The sequence below is a fragment of the Leucopleurus acutus genome (assembly GCF_964270905.1).
Source record: "Leucopleurus acutus genome assembly, chromosome: 13".
In the NCBI taxonomy this organism is placed as follows: domain Eukaryota; kingdom Metazoa; phylum Chordata; class Mammalia; order Artiodactyla; family Delphinidae; genus Leucopleurus; species Leucopleurus acutus.
Window position 1 is genome coordinate 78,942,655 of NC_139155.1, and position 20,417 is coordinate 78,963,071.

At 44.1% G+C, this 20,417-nt stretch overlaps 1 protein-coding gene across 1 annotated transcript in view; it reads right to left on the reverse strand.

Moving 5' to 3' along the window:
* The window catches only part of KSR2 (kinase suppressor of ras 2), a gene marked incomplete at both ends in the record, with an annotated part of 399,400 nt that overhangs the window by 229,654 nt on the left and 149,329 nt on the right, over positions 1 to 20,417 (reverse strand). Inside the window, one exon of the mRNA XM_082852603.1 lies at positions 18,507 to 19,020. Coding sequence (XP_082708729.1) covers positions 18,507 to 19,020 — 514 coding nt within the window. The remainder of the gene's footprint in view (positions 1 to 18,506; positions 19,021 to 20,417) is intronic.

Sequence of the window (20,417 nt, forward strand, 5' to 3'; positions counted from 1 at the left end):
ATAAAGAAAGACCAGGAAGGCAATAATACCAGCTCAACATAAGCACTGTCCCGGCAAGCTTGACTTCAGCTGCTGTTTCTGGGGGGCCTCTTGGGCAGTCCCTCTCCGAGAATCCCCAGTCTTGTCATCCATCTAAGACGAAGAAGTAGAGCAAGAGGACAGTGCTGCCTTACCACGTGCCCCCGCTGGCTCTGGAAACTTACCTGATGGTCAAGGGAAAAAGGCAAACAGGTGGCAGCACCAGCCTGATACGAAATTTGACCTGATGGACTCCAGAAAGACACGCCCCCCCCCGGGACCAAAATGTCTCCATCACCAATCTCAGTGCCTGCGTCTTCCCTTTATCCTTGAAAAGACTGCAATCTCAAGGAGATCCTACCTCCCCCATTAAAATACAAATACTCTTGGCCCAGCAATTCTATTTCAAAGGATGTTTTGGAAAGAAACGCTTGCATGTAGGCACAAGGAAACAAGTATGAGAATTTTCATTGCAACACTGGTTGCAATACTAAAGGCTTAAAAGCAACCTAGATGTCCATCAACAGGGGAATCAGTAAATATGTAACTATGGTATATCTGTACAATGGAATATTATACAGCAGTTGAAAGCAAATAACATGGAGTTATGTATACATCAACATGGAGATCTCACAAACATGTTGAGTGAAGAAAAGCAAGAAACAATGATAGATACATATTTACATATTTACAGCTATGTAAAAAGTTTCAGTACACAGAATAATACGTACACACACACAGGAAGGACACACTCTGAATGAATTTGTGGCTGCCTCTGAGAAGAGGTGGCAGGAATGAGGTTGAGTTTTCAGAGGGATCTTCAAGTTTATCTGTCAATATTCGTTGTTATTGTTGGGGGGAAATGGCAATGCAAATAGAACAAAATGTTAATGTATGTTCATTCTGAGTAGTGGAAAGCTAAGTGTCCATTACATTAGTCACTGCATTTTTCTATATACTTTTTAATTTCTCAAAAAAATGACACCCCTAAGGGGATAACCCCTGAAGACTGTATTATATTGAGTTAAGAGTCTAGGCGCCAGGAGAGAAACAGCCTCTGTGCCTCTGTGACAGCCAACTGTGTCTGGCAGAGCCTGCCTACCCACTGCTGCTAGAAAAAGATCAGGAGGTCTGAGGGTCAAGAGTTAGCATATCATAATAACACAGTGATGCCATTCATGATAGGAGCTAACACTTAACTTTGCACGAGGCATGGTGCTCAGCTCTTTACACACAGTATCTTATATGTGAAAAAAAGAACCTGCCTTCAGATAGAGATTCCACATCTTCCTATGCCAGAAAATAAGGCAACACTCAAAGAAAGATGAGAACACGTCTAAAGGATGCAGGAGTCAGTCTGACGGGGCTTCCACTGGTAGAGTCTGAGACAACTTGAGCAGCAAGATAAATAATGATATTACGTAAAGGATTATAACCTAGTGAATGAGATAAGAATCCGTGAGAGTCCACTGATATAAATCAAGAAGGAGAAGGGAAAGCTCTTCCTTTCAAATGAGAAGAAATGATGGAATTAGAAAATGACCATTTGGAAACCATCCTAGTAATAACTGATTCAGGCAAGAATCAGCAATGGATGCTAAAACAGTGGTGAAATTCTGAGGAGTAACAAACTATTTACATATTTTCAAAGTATCTCCCCACAAGACACTTATTCATTTTAATGGGCAAAATAATAACTCTGGCAGACACCACCTTCACCAAATGATCATAATTAGCAACACCAGGAATGGGTCATATCAACACGCATTTCCTGATGTGACGCACTGAGAATTCCATATGGCTTCTGTGGCATCCCTGCTAAACTGTATAACCTGAATCTAATCATAAGGAAACATCAGATAAACCCAAATTGAGAGATGGTCTACAAGATAAAGCAAAGAATTCTTTGTACTATTCTTGCAACCCTTCTGCAAGCCTGAAATAATTTCAAAAACATTGTTCTAAACAGACTTTAAAGGACCTTTAAAAGAGACTTCTCCCTCCCAAATATTTGAAGGCACAACCAACCCTGTCAATCTTTAAAATCTGGACAGGAGTAGAATAAGACTCACCAATGAGTCCCACTCCTCTGAACAAAAGCCATCCCTCTGCAAGAATAGTTATGTCGTGAAGAAATCCACATATCAGATAACTGAGCCAAAAGCTGTGATCAGAACGTGGTTGCTGAATATCCTACTTCACGTCTACAAAGTGTGGTTAGTCTGGTGAGCGCTTTCCTGGGGCCATAACGTTTATTCAGTCACCTGTGTGAGCTATTGAAGGGCACTGATCACCAAGCTAGACCCTTCCCCGCCAGGAATATCTGAACCTCCAGCTTCTCCGGGTCACAGTCAAGGACTTGTCTCTCCCACGTAACGCAAGTAGCCAATCACCACATGTCCCAAAAAATTAAACACACAGAAATCCTAATAACAACGTCTTTAGTACACTGGTCAGGCTCCGTCGGAGGTCCCCATCACCACTAGCCTCTGGCAAGGAATCAAGCACACCCCATCTTCACTAATGAGGTTTTGGATCACCCTCCAGCTCTGTAAGTGGCAATGGCAGGATGTGTCTTCGGATCCCAGCCCACTGCCGCCTTGATGTGCTCCCAGAGGGGAAGAGGGAAGACCAGAGGTGAGAAGAACCAGATGACAAATGGCGAGAAGCAGCAAAGGGCTCCTTTCCCGCCTCCAGGTTGACTACGATGCTAGTATATACACACAGTGATGTGTGTGGGTATATTCTGCAAATACACACACGACAGCGTACAATCATTGCACTAAACCATCGCCAATAACTCTATACTATAACTACTATAACCGTCTCCATTTTGAAGAAAAGGAAACTAATGCTCAGACAAGTTCCATCATTTTTCCAGGGAAATTTGGCCAGGAGGTAGCATGGCTGGGATGTGAACCCAAGTCTGTTTGGCTCTATTGCCTGCACACTTAACCTTTAGGTTATACTGCTTTTCTGTCACTGGGCTCTAAAGTGGAAAGGACCTCAGATGCACGGTACAGTCCTTTTAATTAGGGGGGCGGGGGGGTGGGGGTGGAGCAGAAGATCCTCTGCTGCTTGGCTGCTTTCAACCCGGCTGCTAGGTTACAAACCGAGATGGTGACCTGGGCAGTGCCAAGAGCATCGATTGAATCCTCTGCCCCCTTCACTTTATTCCCCCCATCCCCATCTGTAGGTTCTAACTGTCCCAAGCCAGCAAGCAAGCCCTCGTGCTCGCCTATTACACCTGATATCTATAATCTTTGGTCTCTGCACCATCTGCTTGGTGCAAGCTGCATCCACCATGGCACAGTAACAAGAGCTCTGGTGTCAGGCTGCGTTCCCATCCTGTCTCTGCTGCAGACAAAGCTGCATGACACTGGGCAACCTCCCTGAACCTCAGTTTTCTCGTCTGTAAAATGGGGATAAAGATGACTACCTCTCCTCCCATTTACTTTGAGAAGCAATTACCCTAACACATGTGGAGTGCCAGGTCCTCCATACATGTATTCAATAATTATCAATTCTCTACCTCCTTGAACTTACAGTGATACTTTTCCCATGTATCCATGTGTTCTGGGTCCCAAGACCCATACCAACTGTAACTGGGTTACAGACTGTGGGCTGGTTAACTTATAAGACCGTATCAGTCACATGACATGTCCCACCCCACGGGAGGAAAAGAAAGCAATGCCCCGCTTAAAGCATGATATGAACTTCTCCTTGGTTCCAGCCTAGAGCTTGGCTTATGGAAGGTCTGAGATCTAGCCGAAAGGTTTTCTAGTTCAGCTCACAGGAAGGGAAGAAACAGAGGAAAGCCATGGCAATGTGACCCCTCACAGCTGCCCTGTGCGGAAGCGCTCAGACAGAGCCTGGGGCCGGAGGCAACAAATTTGTAAGTTTCTTCTCTATTTCCAAATCTATTTCTATGTTTGAGCTGACTTACGTTATTAAGATTATGCCTTAACAATATGCCTGTCTTCTCGAACTAGAACTGAAGCTCCTTAAAAGCAGTGGGGGCTCCTGTCAGACCCTCTTTTCTATGCCTCACAGCGTTATTAATGGATTATTTCCCTGCAGGAAACCTACAAACAACCAAGGTTATTATCATGGATTCTGATATTTTTAAAATAGAGACAATGAGTAGCACTTATTTAGCCCCTGCTATGGGTTAGGCACTGTTTTAAGCACCTGACATATATTAACTCTTCCAACAACACTATGAACTAGGTACCATATGAGCCCCATTATACAGATGAGAAAACCAAGGCTCAGAGAGGGTAATCATCTTGCCTGGGGTCACACAGCCAGGAAGTGGTGAAGTCAGGATGCAAACCAGGCCCCTTGGCTCCAGAGCCCATGGTCCCTACTCACCCCATCCCCCAACACCACCATGAACTTTGGGTTGGAAGGAACCCCAACTCTGGTACTTAACTAGTCTGAATGAGTTTGGAAGAGGCACATTCTTCCTTAAAGCCAATTTCCTTGACTGTAAAACGGAATGTTTGAGGATTAAATAAAACACACCATGTAAAGTGTCAGCATACAATAAGCAAAACAAACAAACAAAAAAACAAAAATAAGCAATACAATATGTGACAGCTATGATTTCCATTATTGTAATAATCATTCAATCGGCAAATCTTTTAACTGAGTAAAAATGTGTCCGCACAGCCGTGTGTAGAACTTAATGTGACTATATCAATGACTGATTACCTTTATTCCTGTCTTAGTTCGGCTTCCCCCGAAATCAAGCCCTGAGAGAGATTCTAGGGTGGAAGCAGGATACTTGGGAGGCGGTCCCAGGAAGCACGATGAAGTGGAAAGGTGAGGCAGGGAAGGAAAGAAAGCCCATAGAAGGTGTGTTATTGGGGGGGTGGGTCTGAACCACTGTGGGCAACTGGAGTGTGGCCCCTGTGAGGCCCCTTTAAGAGTACACATGTCAGAGTGGCCCCACGGAGGACATATTTACGCACGAACTCTTGTCCATATTGGGGGCATGGGCTGCCCTGCACTCAAGCAAAACATGCTCCACTGGCCCAAAGAAGCCCCCAGGCAGAGGCACAGGGGCCAGAGGCAGGACTTGGTGTGCACAGGGTCTGTCCACCAAAGCTGCAGGTAACATCCAGCCCAGGGGGGATGCGCTAGGCCTCTCCTGCCCCAAGAAGTGGGCAGACACAGCCTCCTCTCATTGGAAGCAACAGTTCCTATGCAACTTGTTTCTAGTCACAAGGCTAGTCGGCAGTAAAGCTGGGACTCACCTTGGCTCCTTCTAAAACTGAGAGCTACCCAAAAGGAGTTGTTACAAGGGCTCCTAGGAAACTCTCAACTCCTTAAAAAGAAATAACAAGAGACAGAGGCAGGCACTGGGGAAGCAAAATGACTCTACATAGATCAGAACAAATCTCACCTATAATAAATTCAGTTATTCCTTGTAAATAACAAGAAACCTCAAACAAAATACCTGTTCCTCAAACCACAACACACCTCACCATAAGAAGTCGTAATAAAATCAGCACATCGTCCAGCTACATTTTCACTGTGGAACTTCAGATCTGCTCTGTCAGTAGGAGTGTAGCAATGGATGATTCATAGCTGGTGTTTTTATAAGCCTCTGGGGCAAAAACAGAGAGATGGTCCCACTGATACTTGGAAAGCCAAACTTACTCTAAATGAGTCTCCCTGGAGTCATCACAGGACTGCAGCTTGAGGGAAAGGGAGAGGTCTCCATGAGGGTAACAGCCGACTCTTGCTCCAGCCCTGGGGGAGAGGGCCTGTACTCTAGGCCAGAGGGCACAGGTCAAGGGTGAATGGGAAGATGCGGCTGTCAACAGAACTTTCTTATGCAAAGTAATGACAAGACTTAACCAAAAAACTGATACGCATAAATTTTACAGCAGATAATTATAAATTATGTTATATATAATAAACATGTTATATATTATTATATGAATTATAAAAGCCTTTGTTAAAGACCTCACTAATTCAAAATAAGAAATTCAATGTGAATTGCAGTGTTTAAAAATGACAGGAATTGGGGGACATCCCTGGTGGTCCAGTGGTAAAGAATCTACTTTACAATGCATGGGACAGGTTTGATCCCTGGTCAGGGAACTAGGATCCCACATGCCTCGGGGCAACTAAGCCCACGTGCCACAACCTCTGAGCTCGCACACCTCAACTAGAGAGCCTGCGTGCCGCAAACTACAGAGCCCACGTGCTCTGGAACCCACGCACCACAATTACAGGACCCATGTACCCTGGAGCCCAAGCACCACAACTAGAGAAGAGAAAACCCGCGTGCTACAACTAGAGAGAAGGTCACGTGCTGCAACGAAAGATCCCGCATGCCTCAACGAAGATCCCACGTGCCACAATTAAGACCCAACGTGGCCAAAAGTAAATTAAATAAATAAATAGTAAATAAATCTTTTTTAAAATAAATAATTTTTTTAAATGACAGGATTTGGGACTTCTCTGGTGGTCAAGCAGTTGGGACTCCACGCCCCGGGTTCTATCCCTGGGCAGGGAACTGGATCCTGCATGCCGCAACTAAAAGCCTGCATGCCTAACACCTATCCTTCTCAAATTCCTCCAAAATATAGCAAAGGGAGGAACACTCCCAAACTCATTCTACGAGGCCACCATCACCCTGATACCAAAACCAGACAAAGATGTCACAGAAAAAGAAAACTACAGGCCAATATCCCTGATGAACATAGATGCAAAAATCCTCAACAAAATACTAGCAAACAGAATCCAACAGCACATGAAAAGGATCATACACCATGATCAAGTGGGGTTTATCCCAGGAATGCAAGGATTCTTCAATATATGCAAAACAATCAATGTGATAAACCATATTAACAAATTGAAGGAGAAAAACCATATGATCATCTCAATAGATGCAGAGAAAGCTTTTGACAAAATTCAACACCCATTTATGATAAAAACCCTCCAGAAAGTAGGGATAGAGGGAACTTACCTCAACATAATAAAGGCCATATAGGACAAGCCAACATCGTCCTCAATGGTGAAAAACTGAAACCATTTCCACTAAGATCTGGAACAAGACAAGGTTGCCCACTCTCACCACTCTTATTCAACATAGTTTTGGAAGTTTTAGCCACAGCAATCAGAGAAGAAAAAGAAATAAAAGGAATCCAAATCAGAAAAGAAGAAGTAAAGTTGTCACTGTTTGCAGATGACATGATACTATACATAGAGAATCCTAAAGATGCTACCAGAAAACTACTAGAGCTAATCAACGAATTTGGTAAAGTAGCAGGATACAAAATTAATGCACAGAAATCTCTTGCATTCCTATACACTAACGATGAAACATCTGAAAGTGAAATTAAGAAAACACTCCCAGGGCTTCCCTGGTGGCGCAGTGGTGGAGAGTCCGCCTGCCGATGCAGGGGACACGGGTTCGTGCCCCGGTCTGGGAAGATCCCACATGCCGCGGAGCAGCTGGGCCCGTGAGCCATGGCCGCTGAGCCTGCGCGTCTGGAGCCTGTGCTCCGCAACGGGAGAAGCCGCAACAGCGAGAGGCCTGTGTACCGCAAAAAAAAAAAAAAAGAAAGAAAAAGAAAACACTCCCATTTACCACTGCAACAAAAAGAATAAAATATCTAGGAATAAACCTACCTAAGAAGACAAAAGACCTGTATGCAGAAAATTATAAGACACTGATGAAAGAAATTAAAGATGATACAAATAGTTGGAGATATACCATGTTCTTGGATTGGAAGAATCAACATTGTAAAAATGACTCTACTACACAAAGCAATCTACAGATTCAATGCAATCCCTATCAAACTATCAATGGCATTTCTCACAGAACTAGAACAAAAAAGCTCACAATTTGTATGGGGACACAAAAGACCCTGAATAGCCAAAGCAACCTTGAGAAAGAAAAACGGAGCTGGAGCAATCAGGCTCCAGGACTTCAGACTATACTACAAAGCTACAGTAATCAAGACACTATGGTACTGGAACAAAAACAGAAATATAGGTCAATGGAACAGGATAGAAAGCCCAGAGATAAACCCACGCACATATGGTCACCTTATCTTTGATAAAGGAGGCAAAAATATACATTGGAGAAAAGACAGCCTCTTCAATAAGTGGTGCTGGGAAAACTGGACAGCTACATATAAAAGAATGAAATTAGAACACTCCCTAACACCATACACAAAAATAAGCTCAAAATGGATTAAAGCCCTAAATATAAGGCCAGACATTATTAAACTCTTAGAGGAAAACACAGGCAGAACACTCCATGACATAAATCACAGCTAGATCCTTTTTGACCCACCTCCTAGAGAAATGGAAATAAAAATAAACAAATGGGACCTAATGAAACTTAAAAACTTTTACACAGCAAAGGAAACCATAAACAAGATGAAAAGACAACCCTCAGAATGGGAGCAAATATTTGCAAACGAAGAAACGGACAAAGGATTAATCTCCAAAATTTACAAGCAGCTCATGCAGCTCAATATCAAAAAAACAAACAACCCAATCCAAAAATGGGCAGAAGACCTAAATAGACATTTCTCCAAAGAAGTTATACAGATTGCCAACAAACACATGAAAGGATTCTCAACATCACTAATCATTAGAGAAATGCAAATCAAAACCACAATGAGGCATCACCTCACGCAGGTCAGAGTGGCCATCATCAAAAAATCTAGAAACAATAAATGCTGGAGAGGGTGTGGAGAAAAGGGAACACTCTTGCACTGTTGGTGGGAATGTAAATTGATACAGCCACTATGGAGAACAGTATGGAGGTTCCTTAGAAAACTAAAAATAGAACTACCATATGACCCAGCCATCCCACTACTGGGCATATACCCTGAGAAAACCATAATTCAAAAAGAGTCATGTACCACAATGTTCATTGCAGTTCTATTTACAATAGCCAGGACATGGAAGCAACCTAAGTGTCCATCAACAGATGAATGGATAAAGAAGATGTGGCACATATATACAATGGAATATTAGTCAGCCATAAAAAGGAATGAAATTGAGATATTTGTAGTTAGGTGGGTGGACCTAGAGTCTGTCATACAGAGTGAAGTCAGTCAGAAAGAGAAAAACAAATACCGTATGCTAACACATATATATGGAACCTAAAAAAAAAAATGGTCATGAAGAACCTAGTGGCAAGACGGGAAAAAAGACGCAGACCTAATAGAGAATGGACTTGAGGACACGGGGAGGGGGAAGGGTAAGCTGTGACGAAGTGAGAGAGTGGCATGGACATATATACACTACCAAAAGTAAAACAGATAGCTAGTGGGAAGCGGCCACATAGCACAGGGAGATCAGCTCGGTGCTTTGTGACCACCTAGAGGGGTGGGATAGGGAGGGTGGGAGGGAGGGAGACACAAGAGGGAAGAGACATAGGGATATATGTATAACTGATTCACTTTGTTATAAAGCAGAAACTAACACACCATTGTAAAGCAATTATACTCCAGTAAAGATGTTAAAAACAAAAAAAGAACCTGCATGCCTCAACTAAAAGTGCCGCAGCTAAGACCTAGAGCAGCCAAATAAATAAATTAAAAATTTTTTAATATAAAATAAAATAAATAAAAATGAAAGGATTTTTCAAGAGAAGCTGTGGGTGAAGGGTGAAGGGTGAACTCAACTTGTTCATCTTCCGAAAGTGCAACTGACCTTGGGTGGACTTTCTAGCTCTAATCCTTCGAATCTAAAGGGGCAATGTCAACTCTGTTAATAGACCACACTGCTCGTGGTAGAATTGCCTCTGATGGGTGAATTGTACACCGAATGGGAGTTCTTGGTATGAACTTGAAACTCCTGGTAAGGAATCCACAGCCTTGGGGATCCTTGAGTAGCATGACATGACCCCTGCAGGGACCCTAGGAGCTATATTGATGGAGGTTTTACGAGAGCTCTTGTTCCCTAAGCCAGGATGGTTCCCACACCTGCTTAATGTGGACCTCACCACCTTGCACCTGAATGGCCACTTGGAGGTGAGGGCGAGGAAGAGCAGCCCCCGAGGACCCACAGAAGAGACGCCTGTTGCTGCCGTGCGTCAGTCAGATGCCAAGTGTGGTCAGTATTAATCTCATGTGTCTAAATGCTTAATTAGACCTAAAAGAACCCTGTGTACGAGCCCAGTAGAAGCCTTCCTATTTTAACAAATACGCTGTGATATAAAACCAATCACTCCTCTCTTGCCCTTATAAATATAGTAGAGTTTGTCGTAATAATTAGCACAATGATCTGTAGGTGTGTGTCAGTGTGTCTGAGTGTTTGCCCATAATTAGTTTTCTAAAGTAAATGAAAAGAGCCCCCTTGAATTCTTATTTACATAAGGAATCTGTGGGGGAAAGCCTATTCTCATACAAGCTACAAATGGCACCGATATCTCAGATACAGAAATGTGAATTCACTGGAATGAAGAGTCAAGAGTGAGGATCGAGTATGGGTTCCATCCAGCCCGTTCTCTTTGCTCCCAGGTCAGCTGAGGCTTTCACACTCTGCCCCAGAAAGCAGAGATATGAACCCAGGAATGTTCTAGATGAGCTTTGAGGAGACAGAAGAATTTCTAAAGGAGATAAGGTATGAAGGTCATAAAGGGAAGATTTATATTTATGCAGAACTAATAACGGCAAGTCACATTGGGAAAGCCATACAGTGTGGTTCCAATAACGAAGGAAGGGAAGTAGACATATTATAGATACACATACAAACACAACATATGTACACAAGGACTTTTATCAATGTATTAAGAGCAGCTCTAGATGTTCTCTATGGCAAGGGGAAGGGGACTTTGAGCCTGGATGGCTTACATTTTATACTGCTTTTATTTTCAAAACAAAGCTTATCTGGGAGTCACTTCTGTAGTTAAAATTATAATTGGAAATTATGTTTTAAAAGAATTTGCAAAAAAAGGGGGATTTACAGTAGGATTCCTTTTTAATACTGAGCTACTCTTATGCATTTAAAATGTGATTCAGTTCACAGAAATCCAGTGTACCCTTGCAGATGCTCTGACAAAAGACAGCAAGCCATTTATGTGCTGGGTGGACAAACGGGGGAATCAAAAGACAGACAACTCATCACACACTTAAGAATTGTTAGGTTTTTCATTTTTCCAACACAGTAACCGTGGAATCCCTGGACTGAAGGCCAAGAGGACCAGAATCCCTGAGATTGCTCCCTCAACTTTCCACATGTCTGAAATCAGCGCCAGCTTACCTATGTAAGTGTGTCCACAAAGCCAGAGGGAGAAGAGAGATGGGTAAGAACACTGGGGAGACTTAGTAACCCCTAATGTTTAGGCCTAAGTCTATCTATAGGATTATATCCACAGATCTATGTCAGTGTTTCCCAGCCTTTTTTCAATGACCCCTTAAAGAAGCTTTTTAGATATTTTTTTCCAATCGTGACCCCCAACTCCCAATGAAATTTTAATACCACAGATAAACTGGGTATCTATTTATGTATATGACTCTACGGAGATCTGCAAACTATTATATCAAGGTTTTTTTTCCCCACCTCTCTCCCCTAAAAACCCATTTGTGCCCAGTTAGGGGTGATTTCACCCCTGTGAGAATGCATGTTATGTGTGTGTGTATAAAACAAAAGGTCCAGCATATACTTTCTACTTTCTTCATGTGTCCTGTGTTGTCTCAATTTCCACAACAGTCAGGTATTACTTTTACCAGGGGAAAAAATAGGATTTTTTTCCCTCTGTTTGTGTATGCATGCATGTGTATATGTGTGCGTGTTTTGGTAGTGCCACAGGAGTAAAATCACACTCATAAATTCAAATGCAAAACAAAAGAAAAGAACAAAAGGAAAAGAAGAAAGTAAAAAGGACTTTGAGAATGCATACACAGCAGGAGAGACGGTTTTGGCCAATACCAATCACAACAGTTCTGATCCAGCTCAACGTACCTGGACTGCAAGGCTACCAGTGATGAGAGACATACTATAGCTCATACAGTCTCGTTTTCTTGCCCTGCTTTTTCTACAAATGCCCATGAGGTACTACTGGGGACAGGACTGAAAGCCGAGCAGACCATCTGTTGAAAAGCACTGTGGGTACACCTGAGAGTGCCAAGAATTACTGGTCTCAAACACAGTCTTCCTCCCACCCAGCACCCACCAGGGTACTGGTGCTGGAAAGCTCACAGGAACCAATGGTTTTGAAAGATTCAGTTCTGTTCAGAAAGACCTGTGACGTCGGAAACCCCACTTCATCCCATGGAGAGGAAATAAAAGTAGGCTTAAAATTGCCAAGTTGGCAACAAAGAACCATCCCCAGCAGGGCTACCAGGGAGAAGGAGAGAAGAAACCAGACATTAAGCATACAACCGAAACCAGAATGAGCCGAGTAATTCTGCAAGTGCCTTTGGCTACATTCCGCAGCGTAAAAGGCTGACTTCTCAAGCCTCCTCACCCACGCCCCAGTGGGATTTATTCCCAAATCAAAGCTGTCCCGAGTGGGAAGAACCCCCAGAATAAAAAAACCCACTATATACAGTGGGTTTGACCCTTGAAGAACGTGGGTTCGAACTGCGTGGGTCCACTTATACATGGATTTTTTTTTTCCAATAAGTCATACATGATCTGTGGTTGGAACTGTGGATATGGAAGGCCAACGATGGGACTTGAGATATGTGGATTTTGGTTTCCTTGGTGGGTCCTGGAACCAATGCCCTGTGGATACCGAGGGATGACTGTATATCTGACATAAGTTTCACAAAACAATATTAATACTTAGCCTCACTACATGCAATGCATTCCAATATAATCTAGTCTAGGATAGTCTATTTCATATTTTTTAATGCTGGTCACAGCCCACTAAAATAAGCTCCTTGAGAAAAGGGAACCCTTGTACACTGTTGGTGGGAATGTAAATTCATGCAGCCACTGTGGAAGTAATATGCAGGTTTCTCAAAAAACTAAAAATAAAACTATTATATCACCCAGCAATTCTACTCCTGGGTGTATATCCAAAAAAACCAAAAACACTAATTCAAAAAGATACATGCACCCCAATGTTCACAGCAGCATTATCTACAACTGGCAGGATACGGAAGCAACCTAAGTGTCCATCAACAGATGACTGGCTGAAGAAGATGTAGTACATATATACAATGGAATGCTACTCAACCATAAAAAAGAACAAAATTTTGCCATGTGCAGCAAAATGGATGGACTTGGAGGGCATTATGCTAAGTGAAATAAGTCAGAGAAAAAACAAACACTGTATGATATCACTTACATGTGGAATGGAATGTAAAAAATACAACAAACTAGTGGATATAACAAAAAAGAAGCAGACTCACAGATATAGAAAACAAACTAGTGGTCACCAGTGGGGAGAGGGAAGGGGGAGGGGCAACATAGGGGTGGGGCAGTAAGAGGTACAAACTATTAGGTATAAAATAAACTACAAGGATATATTGTACAATATATGGGGCATATAGCCAATATTTTCCAATAACTATAAATGGAGTATAACTGTTAAGAATTGTGAGTCATTATATTGTACACCTGTAACTTATATAATATTATACAACAACTATATTTCAATTTAAAAAATAGACCAAAAAAATAAGCTCCTTGACACTGGTCTTGGCAATGATTTTTTTGGGTATGACACCAAAAGCACAAGGAAAAATAAATAAGTGGGACGATATCAAACTAAAAAGCTTCTGCATAGCAAAAGAAACAGTCAAAAGATGAAAAGGCAATCTACAGAATGGGAGAAAATACTTGCAAACCATATGTCTGATAAGGGGTTAATAACCAAAATACATAAGGAACTCCTACAACTAACTCAATAGGAAAAAAAAAAACGGATCCAATTAAAACATGGGCAAAAGGCCTGAATAAACATTTTTCCAAAGAAGATTTACAAATTTACAAAAGGCCAACATGTATATGAAAAGGTGTTCAGTATCACTAATTATCAGGGAAATACAAATCAAAACCACAATGAGATATCACCTCACACCTGTTGGAAAGGCTACCATGTAAAAGACAAGAGATAACAAGTGTAGGTGAGGATGTGGAGAAAAGGGAACCCTTGGTCACTGTTGCTAAGAATGTAAATTGGTGCAGCCACTGTAGAAACAGTATGGAGTTTCCTCAGAAATTTAAAAATGGAACTACCATATGATCCAGCAATCCCACTTCTGGGTATATATCCAAAGAGGATGAAGTTATCATCTCAAAGAGATATCTGCACCCCCATGTTCATTGCAGCATTGTTCACAATAGCCAAGATAGGGGAGCAACCTAAATGCACATTCATGGATGAATGAATAAAGAAAACATGGCATACACACACACACACACACACACAGGAATATTATTCAACCACAGAAAAGAAAACATCCTGCCATTTGCAACAACATGGATAGAACTTGAGAGCGTTATGCTAAGGGAAATAAGTCAGACAGAGAAAGACGAATACTGCATGGTCTCACTTATATGTGGAATCTAAAAACATTGAATTCATATAAACAGAGAGTAGAATGGTGGTTGTCAGGGACTAGGGGTGGGAAAAATGGGGAGATGCTGTTCAGAGGGTACAAACTCCCAGTTACAAGGATAGGTTCTGGGGAATCTAACGTACCATATGTTGACTGTTTAACAATATTATATTGTTAGCATTTGAAAGTTGCTAAGAGAGCAAATCTTAACTGTTCTCACCACAGAAAAAAGGTAATTATGCGAGGTAATGGATGTGCTAACTAACCTTATTGTGGTAATCATTTCGTGATACGTGTGTGTACTAAGTCATCACATTGTACACCTTGAACTTACACAGTGTTATTTGTCAATTACATCCCAATAATGCTGGGGCAAAAAACAAACAGGCAAAGGGCAGCCTGTCTCACTTCGCCCCCAGCTTGTAGATTAAAAGATCGTGTGTCTGTCAAGCCAGGTTCTGCCTTCTGGTCAAATTCCACCTCACTCTGTGATCAACACAGCGATGAGTGAGGGAGATGCACAGTCTGGGGAAACCATGGCCAGCAGACCCCAAATGTCCCTCCCACCTTCCACAGCAGCAACCTGCGTTCCTAGCCTTCCTGCAACCCTCCCCACATCCTGAGGTCTCAGCAGCCAGTCTCTCTGGCTCTCACAAAACCATAAAAATAAGGACTCCCCTGGTGGCGCAGTGGTTAAGAATCCTCCTGCTAATGCAGGGGACACGGGTTCGAGCTCTGATCCAGGAAGATCCCACATGTCGCGGAGCAACTAAGCCTGTGTGCCACAACTACTGAGCCTGTGCTCTAGAGCCCACCAGCCACAGCTACTGAGCCCATGCGCCACAACTACTGAAGCCTGAGTGCCTAGAGCCTGTGCTCCGCAGCTAGAGAAGCCACCGCAATGAGAAGCCCACGCACCACAACAAAGAGTAGCCCCCACTCACCGCGACTAGAGAAAACCTGTGCGCAGCAACGAAGACCCAACGCAGCCAAAATAAAGTAAAATATAAATAAATTTATATAAAAAAACCATAAAAATCAAGTCCAACTCCAATCAGAAAAGCATCAACCCTCTGTTAAGTCTCTGATGTCCCAAATATGTCTGGTGAAGTGGTATGTTTCCACTACAGATTTCACACAGAAGCTCGAGGAACCTTCGTAAAATCAGATCTGATCGTGTCTTCCACTTAAATCACTTTAAGGCCTTAGAAGGGAGAATCACTGCCTACAACAAGGCTTCTGCCAGGGCATACTACAGCCAGTGAGCCAAATGTAGCCAGGCACCTGTTTTTAAATAAAGTTTTATTGGAACATCACCACGGCCGCTTATTCAGCTATTGTCTGTGGCTGCTTTTGCTACGATGGCAGAGATGACACAGACCACTTGATCTGCAAAGCCTAAAACATTTACTATCTGGCCCTTTACAGAAAAAGTGTGCCCATGCCTGGTTTTCCTGTCTCTTTTTTCATCATTGTTGTAAAATATATATAACATAAAATTACCATTTTAAACATTTTTAAGGGTACAATTCAGTGGCATTAAGTACATTCACATTGTTGTGCCACCATGGCCACCATCCATCTCCAGAACTTTTCCACTTCCCAAACTGAAGCTCTACCCAGTAAACACTAACTCCTCATTCCCCTCCTCCAGCCCCTGGCAACCTCTATTCTACTTTCTCTCTCTGTGAATTTGCCTATTCTAGGCACCGCACATCAGTTCAATCATACCATAGTTGTCCTTTCGTGTCTGGCTTAGTTCACTTAGCATAACGTTTTCAAGGTTCATCCATGTTGTAGCAGGTGTCAGAATTTCATTCCTTTTTATGGCTGAATAATATTTCATTGTACGGATGGACCACACTGTGTTCATCCCTTCATCTGCTGATAGACACTCGGGTTGTTTCACCTTTTGGCTGTTGTGAACAGTGCTGCCACCTGCCTAACCCAGGAGTCTCTTCTTGCATCACCTGCCTGCTCCCTTAGCCACAGAGGCCTTCCATCAGTTTCTCCAATGGGTCATGCTCCCTTCCTGAAACACCTCCCACCCCTTCCACCATCTTAATCCCTAATTAACCTTCAGTCCAAACAGTTCTTCTGGAAGCCACGCCGACCAAACCCTCCCCAGTCCCCCCACCCAGCTCCCTGCCAGTGCAAACTCAATCAGCTCCACAAGCTCTGACAGCATCCTGCACTTTCTCCTGATAGCCTGTAACACTGTTCGTAAATACTGGACATAAGATTATAACACCTGGGGCTTCCCTGGTGGCACAGTGGTTGAGAGTCCGCCTGCCGATGCAGGGGACACGGGTTCGTGCCCCGGTCCGGGAAGATCCCACATGCCGCGGAGAGGCTGGGCCCGTGAGCCATGGCCGCTGGGCCTGTGGGTCTGGAGCCTGTGCTCCGCAACGGGAGAGGCCACAACAGTGAGAGGCGCGCGTACCGCAAAAAAAAAAAAAAAAAAAAAAAGATTATAACACCTATGTGTGGTTACTGGATTAGTGTCAGTCTTCACGAGGCCAAGGGCTATGTCTTTTTCCTTTCCATTGTACCCTGCCGACTAGCCCAGAGTCTAGAACACAACACATTTCATCAATTCTAAGATGCACACAGGAAGTACCTTACCATCAACGTCTTAGATTCACCCGCATATGGTAGCGAGAGCTCATGAAACACCGGCGAAATCGTTGAAATGGAAATGCAGTGAGCCGTTCCCCAGTGGCTGCCCCACCTCAGAGCTCCCAGACCCGGGGTCCACGCCTTTCACACACGACAGTTCCCAAATTTAGACTCTTCCCCGCATCTCCTCATAGGATTACCCATAACCATTTTATCTTCTATGCCTCAGATGCAATTTTGTTAAAGGTAAATATTTAAAACGTGCTACTCACTTCTGTGACCCTGTTTAGCATTTCTTCCATTTTTAATACACTGAGACCTCAAAAACCTGCAAGGGACCCAGGTCACAGTCAGCCTCTGAGGGGCCCTGGAGGGAGCTGCCCCATTTCTCTCATTAGCCAGCATACAGCCACAGATGCCGTGTCGCCCTCTGCTGGCAGCAAGTCCCACCTACGCCCCCCACCCCCCCACCGCCCCCACCCCCCACCCCCGCAAGTCAGAGCCAGGCACAACCCATGTCAACTTTCAGGACTTTTCTCCCCTGGGTGCCTGTGGCCCCACCTGCAGCTTCTGTGGGACGACCTTTGCTCTGACAGTCCACTCATCCGCTCCCTGAGCCCCCTCCCACCCCCAGCAGACCTGGGCATGTATCTCAGGTATAAACACAGAGCAAGTCCCAGGCACAGGGTCGGTCAGGGCAGCACCATCCAGCACCGCAGCCACGTGACACAGGCAGCCAGTCCACACTTGGAAGGTGGCCAGTACGAACTGAGCTGAGCTGCTGGTGTGAGATACCCTCCAGATTTCAAAGACTCAGTGTGGAGAAAAGAATGCGAAGTATTTCCGTAATAATACTTTACACTGATTCTACTGTGAAATGATCACGTTTTACTATATTGGGTTAAATGACATATCATGAAAGTTAATATCACTCGTTTCTTTTGACTCTTTTAAGGCAGCTACTAGAAACCGTAAGGTGCGTATGCAGCTGGCGTCTTATATCTAGGGGCCGCGCTAGGATAGATTCTGCAGGGACTGGCAAGTTTTCCTGTAAAGGGCCAGACGGTAAAGACGGCGGCTTTTCGGGCCACCCTCAACTCGGCCATTGTGGCAGGAAAGCATCCACAGACAAAGCAGAACGGAACGAATCTGGATGCGTTGCAATAAATTCAGATTTGGCTCCTGGGCTATAGTTTTCCGACCCCTACTTTACAGCATTAATAGTATTAAAAGGGGTCATTTCTGGGAAATTCTGGACCAGCCATTAGGGAAAATCCACCTTTCATTCAACTGGAGGAGGGAAATACAAGTTGATTTGAAGCTTCCCTGACTGGGAGGCTCAGCTGCCCCCGGGAACCCACCAAATGCACTCACTTGGGCGTGTGGGCCTCGTCTACGCGGTGACCCAGCTGGAACTCGTGGGACTTGCTCCGATGCAGGGCCGTGAAACCAGGGATCAGGTGGATCAGCTTCCGGGAGGAGGGCGGCGGGGTCCCCGGGGGCTTCAGCTTGTTCTTCCTCCTCATGGGTGGCGTGCCGGGCGGGGTCACGGTGGTGACGATGTTGGGGGTGCGCGGCGGGGTGCGGACCGTGTGCCGCTGCCGGGGCGACGGAGGCAGGGACCGGTGGCCCGACTCCAGTGGTAGGGGCGGGCACAGACCCGGGTAGGCGTCCACAGTGAGCCTGTCCACGTGGGTGTACACGGGGGGCCCCGGGCTGGGGCTGGCGTGACAGTAGTGCTGGACGCACTTGGACTGGACCCTGGGGCTCTGGGAGAGGTGGGTGCGGATCCACGGGGTCGGCTCCGGGGGGCACACGGGGTTGTTCTCCTTCCCCGTCTCCGTGGTGGGCCACTGGATGGTCCAGTCTTGTTTGGAAAGGTTGCCTCCTGAGTTGGGACAAAGGAGCAGAGACGACAGATGAGCCATGAGAAAGTGGGTGAATTACACTGTAGGCACATTACCGTAGACGCGCGTTACACCGTATACACCGTGCACCGGGCGTGTGCTGATTACAGCGTGCTCTGTACGCATATTTACATAAATTATGCACGGTATGGCTGTGTGCACATTTACATAAATTATGCACGATATGCTGTACGCATATTTACATAAATTCAACCACACCCTCTTGGCCCCTCCAAAAAGAATGAAACCCTTTAGTTGACCGCCTCACCATAATCCCCATTCAACAGCCTTGCCCTCCACTGTCCAGGGTTGGGGAGCCCACAGCTCAAATGTCCAAGGAAAGAGCATGGCAGGTGTGGGGAGAGGCGAGGAGGCTGGTAGGGACAAAAGCATAGAGGTAGAAAGGAGATTTTCTTGTCTCACAACAGTTTATTAGAAAAAATGGAGCACTAAAAAAAAAATCCTACTGCCTGAATGCAGCTGGAGGTTTTTTTCAGCCCTGATATAAGCTAAGTCAGAAAATAAAACTAAATCCTATAGTTCACTAACATTTTTCACTCATTTGCTGTATTAAGAGTGCAAGTACGTATTTGGTCTACACATACAGACTCTCAGGCTACAACGTGCAGTCCTACATCCTCTACACTAAGAGATGTACAGGCGTAAGGGTCGAATACTGAGACCAAACGTTCAGGCCCCAAAACCATCTAAGTCAGGGCAGGCACTTTCCTGGGTCCCTTTTCCGGTGTCTTCTCGAAGGCAATATATGGTGACAATGGGAAAACTGGCTCAGGAGGCTGAAGGGACAGGTGAGGGCAGACCTCCAGGCCCATGTGGATTTTATACCAAGTTCAACAGGAAGCCACTGAGGGTTTTGATCTAAAGTTCATTTCTCTAGTTAGCATCTATCACCATACAAAGATATCACGTTATTATTGACTATATTCCCCACGCTGTAACTAGACTTATCGTGGTGATCGTTTTGTAATATACAGAAATTTCAAATCACTATGCTGTATACCAGGAAGTAACAGAGTGGTGTAGGTCAATTATACTTCAAAAGACAAACAAACTTATAGAAAAAGAGATCAGATTTGTCATTACCAGAGATAGGGGTGCGGAGGAGGGGAACTGGATGAAGGCTGACGAGAGGTACAGACTTCCAATTATAACATAAATAAGTACTAGGGATGTGCTGTACCACACGATTAATATAACTAATACTGCCATTTGTTACACAGGGAAGTGGTTAGGAGAGTAGATCCTAAGAGTTCTCATCACAAGGAAAAAACTAGTTCTTTTTCTTTTCTTTTGTATCTATATGAGATGATGGAGGTTCACTAAACCTACTGTGGTCATCACTTCATCATGTATGTAA